Raw genomic sequence first — 13,564 nt, forward strand, 5'->3', positions numbered from 1 at the left:
TGATGTCCCTCCCCGGACTCTCAGGTCTCCCATGGTCTCAGGCTGATGTCCCTCCCCGGACTCTCAGGTCTCCCATGGTCTCAGGCTGATGTCCCTCTCTGGACTCTCAGGTCTCCCATGGTCTCAGGCTGATGTTCCTCTCCGGCTCAGAATCTGGACATCTGGATGAAATTCTGCCTTGTTTGTGGTAAGAAAACGGTTAAGGCACTGCAGGATGACTTACCGGCACTTTCTTGGTCGGTGACGACTCTCGGCTGAAGAACTTCTTGATCCCGGACCCTGAGGAGGAGAAGAAATTTGGGTCATCTCTGAGTCCTGACATGATGCCAGAGTCCCCGAAGTCCCTGTGTTCCTCCTATTCCAGCCTTCCTTCCCTCCCATCCCTGCTGGGTGCAGTTCATCTCCCGGGACTTCAAACCTCCCTGACACACCAATCAGAGAGGACCACCGTGCAAACCCCCCCTCCCCCCGCCTGGACAGGCTGGGGAAGGCCCAGGGTGACCCCGAGGCATGAAGTCTCCAGATTTCGGCCTGCATTCTCTGGACAAATGCAGATGCAGAGTATAGAGAAGCAGCTTAAAGCTGAACTCCAGTCAAACAGCTAAATACGGGGAAATATACACTGCCTATAGGGGCTGCCAAAGAATTTGTACTTCTGTCCATCCATTCCTGAGATTTACACAACTCTGCCACACACAACGGGATGGAGGATAAGACCTAATTCGCTCAACCGCAGTTCAGTAACGTGCACAGGTCTTGCCCCACCCCCGCCCCATGACTAGACAGGAAATGCAGCAAACCGGTGAGCTCACCTCTCCATCACTCTGCTCTCTCCTCCTATTAGCACGATCTTTGCACGGCAGCACAACTGATTGGCTCCTTGTGCTGCTTCTCTATCTCCTAGTCTAAGCACTGCTATACAAGGACTGCAAAAGGCTGACACCACGTCACCTTTAGGTTCTTACATTGCTTGCATTAGAAGTTACAATAAACTCAGCTTCATCACAGATCACTAACAGAAAAAACGACTTCTGCACATTGATTTTTCTCTGATTGGATGAGGTGGAGGGGGTGACATCATGATCTCCACCTCATCCAATCAGAGAACTCTTTGCGTTCATTGAGAAAATGAAAAGTGCTCTATGAATGGTGCCCATGGCGATCTATGGTGGGAACCCCTCATAATGGGCACACAGGTGTACAGACCGAGGAACTCAGCACAGGGATGGTGGGAACTCATAATGAGCACAGCGGGTGTACAGATCTGGGAACTCATCACAGGGATGGTGGGAACTCATAATGGGCACAGCGGGTGTACGGACCCAGGAACTCAGCACAGGGATGGTGAGAACCCCTCATAATGGGCACAGTGGGTGTACAGACCCGGGAACTCAGCACAGGGATGGTGGGAACCCCTCATAATGGGCACAGCGGTTGTACAGACCCAGGAACTCAGCACAGGGATGGTGGGAACTCATAATGAGCACAGCAGACGTACAGAGCAGGGAACTCAGCACAGGGATGGTAAGAACCCCTCATAATGGGCACAGCGGGTGTACAGACCCGGGAACTCAGCACAGGGATGGTGGGAACCCCTCATAATGGGCACAGCTGGTGTACAGACCCGGGAACTCAGCACAGGGATGGTGGGAACCCCTCATAATGGGCACAGCGGGTGTACAGACCCGGGAACTCAGCACAGGGATGGTGGGAACCCCTCATAATGGGCACAGCGGGTGTACAGACCCGGGAACTCAGCACAGGGATGGTGAGAACCCCTCATAATGGGCACAACCAGTACTGACCCCCCAAAAAAATGAGACTTCTGGGTGGAGTGACCCCTTATACTTGCACAGGTTATAACAACAACAGTATTATGGGATGGTAGGGACGGCGCTGTCACATCTGTGAGTTCTGTTGATTCCTGTGTGGCGGGATCTCCCGCAGTGACAGGATCGGTGGGGGCTCTGCATGTTCCCGACTTGTCTGAGCAAAATACGAGGAAAACAAATTCCCACCTTACACATGTGACAATCACAGTCAGAGATGATTCTGCTGGAGGATGGAAAATTCCTCTTCAGAATCTCACAAATCACCGCTGGAAACAGGAGGATGTGATGACCCCAGGGTTGTGGCTATGAGACAATGAGGATAGAGGGGCCCTCACATGGACCGATAGGGATCAGAGGGGCCCCTACAATGGATACCCCTTCCTCCTCACCCCCATCATCTGTTGCTGATTGCTGCTTATACTAACACAGAGACCCCATCTGATGAGCACAGGAAGGCAATGGGGGTGAGATTCTAAATGATTGGAGATCGTTTACTGAGCTAATGCCCCACACATGATAAGAGAACCGTCCGAACATTTTCATACGAGGACCGATCGTCCAGTAATCCGATCGTTAGCACATTGCTTTCCGAGAGCCAATCACGACAATCCGTGCGACAATATCCGAAGGCAGGGGCGTCCCTTAGGTTGGTGTCACCCGTTGCGGTAACTCTTGGTGACACCCCCTCCGACGATCCCCGCAGGATGGATCGGATCTGCGGATTGAGCATAATGGATCGGACTCCGATCCATTATGCTCCCCAATCCGCAGATCCGATCCATCCTGCAGGGATTGTCGACTTGCAACCTATACGGGGTGACACCGGACCCGCTCCACGAAAAGGTAAGTTATAAAGCAAGCCAATGATCCCCGCAAGGGTTACAACTTACCTTTTCGTGATGCGGGTCCCCCATATATGTTGCATGCCGACGATCCCCGCGGGATGGATGGCATCTGCGGATTGGGGAGCATATTGGATTGGAGTCTGATCCATTATGCTCCCCGATCCGCAGATCCGATCCATCCTGCGGGGATCGTCGGCTTGCAAGCTATACGGGGTGACACCGGACCCGCTCCACGAAAAGGTAAGTTGTAAAACAAGCCGACGATCCCCACAGGAAGGATCGGATCTGCAGATCAGGGAACATAATGATTCAGACTCCGATCCATTATGCTCAATCCGCAGATCCCATCCATCCTGCAGGGATTGTCAGCATGCAACCTATACAGGGGACCCGCATCACGAAAAGGTAAGTTGTAACCCTTGCGGGGATTGTCGGCTTGCTTTACAACTTACCTTTTCATGGAGTGGGTCCGGTGTCACCCCATGCGGTTGGTGTCACTCGGTGCGACGCACACCCCCTGCACCTGCCTAGGGACGCTCCTGTCCGAAGAGACATGCACAAAAATGTTTCTCGTACGATACCAGATCCTACGATTTTCTTTTAATCAGTAAAGTAGTCGTCCATAATACAATACAAATACAATTCGTGACATCGCTTTCCAAATTCTTTTCTTTCATAGGAGAATTCTTGTATCTTTAGTAACCTTTTCACTTTCAATGTGAGACTAGCGGGCGAAAAAAAAAAAGCGGGCGATCGTCTGTCCAATACTCTCATGGTGTGTGCGGGACTTTAGTGAATAAGGTGAAGTCACTTCAATCACCTAATAATGTGCCATCGGATTTTATTAAAATGAAATGTAAAGATGGCGAAAAGTGCTTTAACCCCCTTGAAGCAGGAGCCTCCCGGCCCTTTAAGAGGTTTCAGAAGCCGGGAGGCGGGCGGGGTTTTAGGGTCATGTGACCGCCGTGATTTGCCGTCGCGGTGGTCACATGATCGGAAAAGGTCCCGATCGAAAGGGGAGATCGGGACCTTTCCGGGAGTCGCGAACATATGCGCAGGGCGCGTGCTCTCAGCACATATGTATGTTCTAAATGCACTCAAATATGCGGCAGCTCGGAGGCCACATATTTTGAGTGGGATCAGCGTCAAGGGGTTAAATAACCTGAACATTGTATCATTGCTGCCATTGTGCGGAAAAATGGATACATCTCGTGACATTTGTATCATATATTGCGTGACAAAATAATAATAATAAAAATGATACTTCTGGTGACATTTGTGTTCTCTTTTGTGTAGTAATAATAATAATAATAATAATAATAAAAAAGTGATACATTTTGTTACATTTGTGTTCCCTTTTGTGTAATATAATAATAATAATAATAAAAATGATACTTATGGTGACATTTGTGTTCCCTTTTGTGTAATATAATAATAATAATAATAATAATATTAATAATAAAAATGATACTTCTGGTGACATTTGTGTTCTCTTTTGTGTAGTAATAATAATAATAATAATAATAATAATAAAAAAGTGATACATTTTGTTACATTTGTGTTCCCTTTTGTGTAATATAATAATAATAATAAAAATGATACTTCTGGTGACATTTGTGTTCCCTTTTGTGTAGTAATAATAATAATAATTAAAAAAAAAGTGATACATTTTGTTACATTTGTGTTCCCTTTTGTGTAATATAATAATAATAATAATAATAATAATAATAATAATAAAAGTGATACTTCTGGTGACATTTGTGTTCCCTTTTGTGTAATATATTTATAATAATAAAAATTATACTTCTGGTGACATTTGTGTTCTCTTTTGTGTAGTAATAATAATAATAATAATAATAAAAAAAGTCATACATTTTGTTACTTTTGTGTTCCCTTTAGTGTAATATAATAATAATAATAATAATAATAATAATAATAAAAGTGATACTTCTGGTGACATTTGTGTTCCCTTTTGTGTAATATAATAATAATAATAATAATAAAAGTGATACTTCTGGTGACATTTGTGTTCCCTTTTGTGTAATATAATAATAATAATAAAAGTGATACTTCTGGTGACATTTGTGTTCCCTTTTGTGTAATATAATAATAATAATAATAATAATAATAAAAGTGATACTTCTGGTGACATTTGTGTTCCCTTTTGTGTAATATAATAATAAAAGTGATACATTTCGTTACATTTGTATGCCACGTGGTGCAATGTAATAATAATTGATAACCGATACATCGGGTTACATTTGTTTCTTCCATTCAGTGTCATAATAATAAAAGCGATACAATTGAAGGAAATATTTTCTTTTGCACTTTTTTTTTTTTGGTTTTGTATCCCATTTGTCCCAATTCTTGAAATACTTGTCAGTGATTGCAGAACGGCGACATAAGAGGAGGGCTGGAATAATCCACAGATAAATGAGGAATTGTTCTCTGTGAAGAACGATCAGCTGGAAGCCACATGGTGTTCTTGTGATTCTTATGTTACAAATTGCCGGTTACAAATTCTTTATGCGGAGGGCTGCGCGGGTGTATGACCCCCCCCCCCCAGTAATTATGAGATCATTCACACTGACCAGCATGTGGGTGGAATTATTATTCTTTCTTTGAAATTTCAGATACTTATATAGCGCCTTCAAATTATGCAGCACTTTACATATATACAGGGGCGTATTTACCATAAGGCAAACAAGGCATTTGCCTAGGGCGGCATTTTTTCAGGGGGCAGCATTGGCCTCTGGAAGAAGGTACATATGCGGCATGGGGACCAGGTGGGATGTGAGAGAGGCTGCGGGCTGATTGATGGTGTATGCAGAGCCCGACTGTCTTTCCTGGGGATGGCCAAAGCTGTGAAGGTGAGTGTCTCCCTGTCGCCGGTGGGGAGGGGTGTTAGTGGAAGGTTCTCTTAGGTGGGAGGAGACAGGGCAGGAGTGTTGGTCATTGTACTAGCACAACCCCCCCAAAAAAAATTCCCCTTCCTACCCCTCAAAAATCCCCCCCCCCAAAGTTCCCCTCCCAGCACAAATACCCCTTAATCTTCTCTACTAGCACAACCTTCCCCCCAAAAAAGTCCCCCTCCTAGCACAAATCCTCTCCCCCTTAAACCCCTCCCCCCAAAGTTCACCTCCTAGCACAAATACCCCCCAATCAACCCTACTAGCACAAATCCTCCCACCCAAAAAAAACCCCTCCTAGCACAAATCCTCTACCCCTCAAAAATCCCCCCCAAAGTTCCCCTCTTAGCACAAATTTCCCCCCAATCATCCCTACTAGCACAACCCCTACAAAATCTTCCCAAAAGTTCCCCTCCTAGCATAACTGTCCCCCCAGTCATCCCTACTAGCACAACCCCCCCCCCCAAAAAAAAAACAAACTCCCTCTACTAGAACAAATCCTCTACCCATCAAAAATCCCCCCAAAGTTCCCCTCCTAGCGTTAATAACCCCAATCATCCCTGCTAGCACAAATCCCCCCCAAATTTTCCCCTCCTAGCACAAATCCTCTACCCCTCAACCCCCCCCCCAAAGGTCTCCTCCTAGCACAAATACCCCCCAAATCATCCCTACTAGCACAACCCCCCTATGAAAATCCCTCTCCTAGCACAAATCCTCTCCCCCTTAAACAATCCCACCCAAAGTTCCTCTCCTAGCACAAATACCCCCCAATCATTCCTACTAGCACAAATCATCCCCCCCCCCAAAAAAAATCACCCTCCTATAGACAAATCCTCTACCCCTCAAAAATCCCCCTAAAGTTCCCCTCCTAGCACAAATATCCCCCCAATCATCCCTACTAGCACAACCCCCCCCAAAAAAAATTCCCCCTAGCACAAATCCTCAACCCGTCAAAAATCCCCCCAAAGTTATCCTCCTAGCAAGAATACCACCAATCATCCCTACTAGCACAAATTCCCCCCCCCCAAAAAAAAAAAAAATTCCCCCTCACAAATCCTTTTCCCCTCAAAAATGAAAAATGGCGCTTCTGACGCGGACGCCCGCCGGTGTGCACCCCAATGCTTTCTCTGGCGTTCATTATTGCTCAGGGTTCAGCTGTAAGAGCGAAGCTGGTGCACTCCCCCAGATGGGAGGGGCCTGTCCTACAGGTAATTATATACACCGATGGCATCATGACGTCCTAATCCGGCAATTATTTCATGCAGATTGGAACATCAGGTTCCTGTAGGAGGAATCCCCAAATCCGAAACAGCTGACTGAGCAGGAGAAGACAAATCTGTTCAGCTTCACTGCAGAAGGAGCGTGGGGACAGTGTATGTTCAGTCTAGGGTGGAGCAACTCTGACCGTCTCCTGTACCATGTCTGCAGTCTCTGACCGTCTCCTGTACTATGTACGCAGTCTCTGACCATCTCCTGTACTGTGTCTGCAGTCTCTGACCGTCTCCTGTACTATGTCTGCAGTCTCTGACCATCTCCTGTACTATGTCTGCAGTCTCTGGTCATCTCCTGTACTACGTCTGCAGTCTCTGACCATCCCCTGTACTATGTCTGCAGTCTCTGGTCATCTCCTGTACTGTGTCTGCAGTCTCTGACCATCTCCTGTACTATGTCCGCAGTCTCTGACCATCTCCTGTACTATGTCCGCAGTCTCTGACCATCCCCTGTACTACGTCCGCAGTCTCTGACCATCTCCTGTACTATGTCTGCAGTCTCTGACCATCTCCTGTAGTATGTCTGCAGTCTCTGACCATCTCCTGTACTACGTCTGCAGTCTCTGACCGTCTCCTGTAGTGTGTCTGCAGTCTCTGACCATCTCCTGTACTATGTCTGCAGTCTCTGACCGTCTCCTGTACTATGCCTGCAGTCTCTGACCATCTTCTGTATCATGTCTGCAGTCTCTGACTGTCTCCTGTAGTGTGTCTGCAGTCTCTGACCATCTCCTGTACTATGTCTGCAGTCTCTGACCGTCTCCTGTGTCATGTCTGCAGTCTCTGACCGTCTCCTGTAGTGTGTCTGCAGTCTCTGACCATCTCCTGTACTATGTCTGTAGTCTATGACCATCTCCTGTAGTATGTCTGCAGTCTCTGGCCGTCTCCTGTACCGTGTCTGCAGTCTCTGACCATCTCCTGTACTATGTCCGCAGTCTCTGGTCATCTCCTGTACCGTGTCTGCAGTCTCTGGTCATCTCCTGTACTATGTCTGCAGTCTCTGGTCATCTCCTGTACTATGTCCGCAGTCTCTGGTCATCTCCTGTACTATGTCTGCAGTCTCTGACCGTCTCCTGTACTGTGTCTGCAGTCTCTGACCGTCTCCTGTAGTATGTCTGCAGTCTCTGACCGTCTCCTGTACCATGTCTGCAGTCTCTGACCGTCTCCTGTACTATGTCTGCAGTCTCTGACCGTCTCCTGTACCGTGTCTGCAGTCTCTGACCGTCTCCTGTACTATGTCCGCAGTCTCTGGTCATCTCCTGTACCGTGTCTGCAGTCTCTGGTCATCTCCTGTACTATGTCTGCAGTCTCTGGTCATCTCCTGTACTATGTCCGCAGTCTCTGGTCATCTCCTGTACTATGTCCGCAGTCTCTGGTCATCTCCTGTACTATGTCTGCAGTCTCTGACCGTCTCCTGTACTGTGTCTGCAGTCTCTGACCGTCTCCTGTAGTATGTCTGCAGTCTCTGACCGTCTCCTGTACTATGTCTGCAGTCTCTGACCGTCTCCTGTACTATGTCTGCAGTCTCTGACCGTCTCCTGTACTATGTCTGCAGTCTCTGACCGTCTCCTGTACTATGTCTGCAGTCTCTGACCGTCTCCTGTAGTATGTCTGCAGTCTCTGACCGTCTCCTGTAGTATGTCTGCAGTCTCTGACCGTCTCCTGTAGCATTACATGTATTGAATATTATGTGTGGCTTTATGGGGCTCTCAGCTGGCACATTGGGGGCCCCATATCCCTCATAAGTGGACATTCGCGGCTTTATACTCCATAATTATACTCATTTCGCTGGCAGTGATCCTGCAGCCAGCGGCCCTCAGAGCTCCACCATCTCCCTTGCAGCGCCGGTGCCCTTGTCTCAGCGCCGGCCGTGGTGGGAAGAATACAGAAGCGTGGGATTTATCACAGCTGACATCTCCGCAGGACGTTTTCCTCGACACGCTACAGCACAAAATATGGAAATCGTCTTCAGCGTGTCACTTTCTGTTTGTTCCGCTTCGGTTGCTGGAAACTTCCGTCAAATATTTCAGCCTCAGATAAAACGTGCCGCGTCCTGCCTTTGAAATGAAATTCTGCAAAATCAAAAGGGCTTTTAATACGGCGCGCACCTCTCAGCGCGCTCCTCTGACTGCAAAACCGCCGCAACGCTTCATTCGAGACTTCAAAAGGCAAAAAAAAGACATTTTCTCTATTCCAAAAGACAACCTGCGAGGCTGGAGGGGGAGGGGCTACCTAGAAAAAGCACCAGGATATGCGGCGGCTCAGTGGTTACAGAAACTGGGCCTTTTTAGAGGAGTTTGCTGGCCGCGGGCCTCCGTCCGAGATGTGCTGACAATAACGGGCCAACCGAACTTGAGAAAAAAAAAAAAATTGCCCAGTATGGAATTTTCTGGCCGGTTGCCGTTATTCCGCCGAGATAAAACCGACAACCAGGACGGTGGTGCAGGGATCCGGTGTGCAGTCGATTCTGCGGTTTGGAGGAACGATTGTGTGACGTCATAACGTTTAATGTGAAGGCTGCGTTCACACTCATGTGGTGCAGTACATCGCATGTGATTCGCATGGGAACCGCGCCGCATTCCTGTACTATGTCTGCAGTCTCTGACCATCTGTACTTCGTCTGCAGTCTCTGACTGTCTCCTGTATCATGTCTGCAGTCTCTGACCATCTCCTGTACTATGTCCGCAGTCTCTGACCATCTCCTGCACTATGTCCGCAGTCTCTGACCGTCTCCTGTACTGTGTCCGCAGTCTCTGATCATCTCCTGTACTATGTCTGCAGTCTCTGACTGTCTTCTGTATCATGTCTGCAGTCTCCGAGCATCTCCTGTAGTATGTCCGCAGTCTCTGACCATCTCCTGTACTATGTCTGCAGTCTCTGGTCATCTCCTGTACTATGTTTGCAGTCTCTGACTGTCTCCTGTATCATGTCTGCAGTCTCTGACCATCTCCTGTAGTATGTCTGCAGTCTCTGACCATCTCCTGTACTATGTCCGCAGTCTCCGGTCATCTCCTGTACTATGTTTGCAGTCTCTGACCATCCCCTGTACTACGTCTGCAGTGTCTGACCATCTCCTGTATAATGTCTGCAGTCTCTGACCATCTCCTGTACTATGTCCGCAGTCTCTGACCATCTCCTGTACTACGTCTGCAGTCTCTGACCATCTCCTGTATAATGTCTGCAGTCTCTGGTCATCTCCTGTACTATGTCTGCAGTCTCTGACCATCTCCTGTACTATGTCCGCAGTCTCTGGTCATCTCCTGTACTGTGTCCGCAGTCTCTGACCATCTCCTGTACTGTGTCCGCAGTCTCTGACCATTTCCTGTACTGTGTCTGCAGTCTCTGACCATCTCCTGTACTATGTCTGCAGTCTCTGACCATCTCCTGTACTATGTCTGCAGTCTCTGGTCATCTCCTGTACTATGTCTGCAGTCTCTGACCATCTCCTGTACTATGTCTGCAGTCTCTGACCATCTCCTGTACTGTGTCCGCAGTCTCTGACTGTCTCCTATAGTATGTCTGCAGTCTCTGTCTGCATCGGAGTCGTACATTTTGTATGGCTCTAATCGCACTGCAGCTGCACCAAGAAGGTGCAGGACCCTTTTTTGGGTCGGCACTAGAATCGGATCTCACGGGTACTCACACCTATGTGATTCGATTCTGCACATCGCACCGCGTTTTGCGGATGGCTTTCAGGGTGTTGTTAACATCCACACCCGCAGCGGTTCGCATGCACGCGGTGCGATTCTCATGCGGTGCGGAATTTGCACTGAAAATGCTACAAATTCAGCACCTAATAATAATAACTATGTAGTAAAAGGGCCTGCTGATGGGGGGGGGGGGGGGGGTACCACCGGTCCTCCTGTATGGGCACGCTGGGGGGCTGAGACAACAGGGGGGATCAGTCCAGCTGGATGGGGAGAGGGGGGGTACCACCGGTCCTCCTGTATGGGCACGCTGGGGGGCTGAGACAACAGGGGGGATCAGTCCAGCTGGATGGGGGGGGGTACCACCGGTCCTCCTGTATGATCATGCTGGGGGGCTGAGACAACAGGGGGGATCAGTCCAGCTGGATGGGGGGAGGGGGGGTACCACCGGTCCTCCTGTATGGGCATGCTGGGGGGCTGAGACAACAGGGGGGATCAGTCCAGCTGGATGGGGAGAGGGGGGGTACCACCGGTCCTCCTGTATGGGCACGCTGGGGGGCTGAGACAACAGGGGGGATCAGTCCAGCTGGATGGGGAGAGGGGGGGTACCACCGGTCCTCCTGTATGGGCACGCTGGGGGGCTGAGACAACAGGGGGGATCAGTCCAGCTGGATGGGGGGAGGGGGGTTACCACCGGTCCTCCTGTATGGGCACGCTGGGGGGCTGAGACAACAGGGGGGATCAGTCCGGCTGGATGGGGGGGGGGTTGCAATTGCAGAACGATGCTCTGTGCGGCTCTCTGCAGTAGTTTCTCCCCCTCTTCCTTCTTCCAGCTCTCACCTGCTGGAGGGAGAGACATGGGACATTATTACCTGGCTGCTGCGGGGACACAGGGGGATGGAGAGTGGGGGAAGGGGGCCAGAAAATGTGTCATTTACCGGCCCCTTCCCTTTCTGAATTGGGCACAGTGAGTGATCGGTACCAATCGCTTCTGTGTCCATTCATAACTGCAGCATGGTAAACTGCATGGACCCGGCACACATGTCCAGTCCGGTAAAAGCGATCTTGCAGAGGCAGCAACCAATCAGAGACAGTTTATCTTGGGAGGTATTTTTAAATTCTCTCACACAGGCATCAGGGGAGGGGCTGTGCAAAGAAGGCAGTTGAGCTGCGGTTTTACTATCCCCCAACCGCCCACCTAAAACCTAACATAGAGCTTGAGGGGGGCTATACATGGGGGGGGGGCAGTGCAAACAAGGCAGTTGAGCTGCAGTTTTTCAGTCCCCCATCTGCCCACCTAACACCTAACATAGAGCTTGAGGGGGGCTGTACACATGGGGGGCGGGGGCAGTGCAAACAAGGCAGTTGAGCTGCGGTTTTACTGTCCTCCAACCGCCCACCTAAAACCTAACATAGAGCTTGAGGGGGGCTGTACACATGGGGGGCAGGGCAGTGCAAACAAGGCAGTTGAGCTGCAGTTTTACTATCCCCCAACTGCCCAGCTAAAACCTAACATAGAGCTTGAAGCAGGCTGTACACAGGGGGGGGGGGCAGTGCAAACAAAGAAGTTGAGCTGCAGTTTTACTATCCCCCAACTGCCCACCTAAAACCTAACATAGAGCTTGAAGTGGGCTGTACACAGGTAGGGGGGGGGGGGGGGCAGTGCAAACAAGAAAGTTGAGCTGCGGTTTTACTGTCCCCCAACCTCCAACCTAAAACCTAACATAGAGCTTGAGGGGGGCTATACATGGGGGGGCAGTGCAAACAAGGCAGTTGAGCTGCAGTTTTTCAGTCCCCCATCCGCCCACCTAACACCTAACATAGAGCTTGAGGGGGGCTGTACACATGGGGGGCAGGGCAGTGCAAACAAGGCAGTTGAGCTGCGGTTTTACTATCCCCCAACCGCCCACCTAAAACCTAACCCAGAGCTTGAAGGGGGCTGTACACATCTGACGGAAGGTACTGCCTATGGAACATGCCATCCCAATCAAGGGGCCTGTGCTGCGATCTCACGGGGCATTAGTTCCATTCAAAATCTCAAAATTGCAAAAAGCAAAAAAATAAACCAGTTTAGGAGGTGGCAGCATCGCCCACAGAGGGAAGCCGCCTTCTATGAAGATCACACCGTAGATCGCTTTTTGGAGACGGTCGCAATGTCAGCTTCACCTTCCACTGGCTCAGTGGTCAGCACTTCTGCCCTTGCAGCAATGGGGTCTTTGGTTGGATTCCCAACCAGGACACCCTCTGCATGGAGTTTGACCGTTCCCCTTGTGAAGCTTGTACACACGCTGATAGGTCTGATTTGGCCCTAATATATTCGGGGACCTTCGATTGTAAGCAAATTGTTGGTGCGATATAAATATCTGTAATAAAAACATTCAAAATCACTCTGTGCCCCAATAAAGGCTGCTGATGAGTCCATCTGTGCCCCTACCTGGTACAGAGGAAAACATGAGCCGGTAGTGCAGTCAGCACCTCCGATGTGTGACAGTTGCTCCATAAATCCTCATTGTGTGAACAAAGTACAACTGTATGGGAGACGATGAATTAGGATGCCGATCGATCATCGGAACGTGTCAGCCGACAATGGCATTGCATTGGCAGCGGCCTACAGGACCAGCCGCTACTCTGGTATCCTGGGGATAGGCTGGCACAGCTTCCTGGCAAGCGGCTCGCCTTTTTTTGTGCGTCGGCAGAATGATAGAAATTGCGACCGAACATCCCAAATACTACAGGGACGGCTTCAGGAAAAGCGATCATTTAGGGGGGAATTTTACTTTGTAAAATAAAGGATCAATCGGTCAAGCTGGAGGTCTTCTAAGGCCGCGTTTCTAAACTGGGGTGCCGCTCAGGTTCCCCTGGGGTGCCGCAAGAACGGGACCTGGATTAGCATTTTGAGTTGCCGTGTCGGAGAACAGCTGGCCACCAGCAACCTGACAGCCAATGAGGCTCTAAGGCAGAAGTGTCAAACTCCATTCCATGGTGGGCCGTATCAGCATTATGGTGGCCCTCAGAGGGCCGGTTGTATCTGTAAGACTAGACATCCAGAACACCCCCCCCCCC

At 49.4% G+C, this 13,564-nt stretch overlaps 1 protein-coding gene across 2 annotated transcripts in view; it reads right to left on the reverse strand.

The window, feature by feature from the left end:
• LOC149443508 (solute carrier family 15 member 2-like) overlaps positions 1 to 13,564 on the reverse strand; it is an 84,377-nt gene that overhangs the window by 66,908 nt on the left and 3,905 nt on the right. The window contains exon 2 of one of the 2 annotated variants that reach the window (XM_089655609.1): positions 224 to 279. In XM_089655609.1, the coding sequence (XP_089511735.1) occupies positions 224 to 279 (56 nt within the window). Of the gene's footprint in view, positions 1 to 223; positions 323 to 13,564 lie in introns of those variants that run through there. The other variant, XM_089655608.1, reaches the window with a different exon arrangement.

The sequence above is a fragment of the Staurois parvus genome, unplaced genomic scaffold, assembly GCF_062004578.1.
Source record: "Staurois parvus isolate SC_StPar_1 unplaced genomic scaffold, SC_StPar_1.0 ptg000855l, whole genome shotgun sequence".
NCBI classification, from domain to species: Eukaryota; Metazoa; Chordata; class Amphibia; order Anura; family Ranidae; genus Staurois; species Staurois parvus.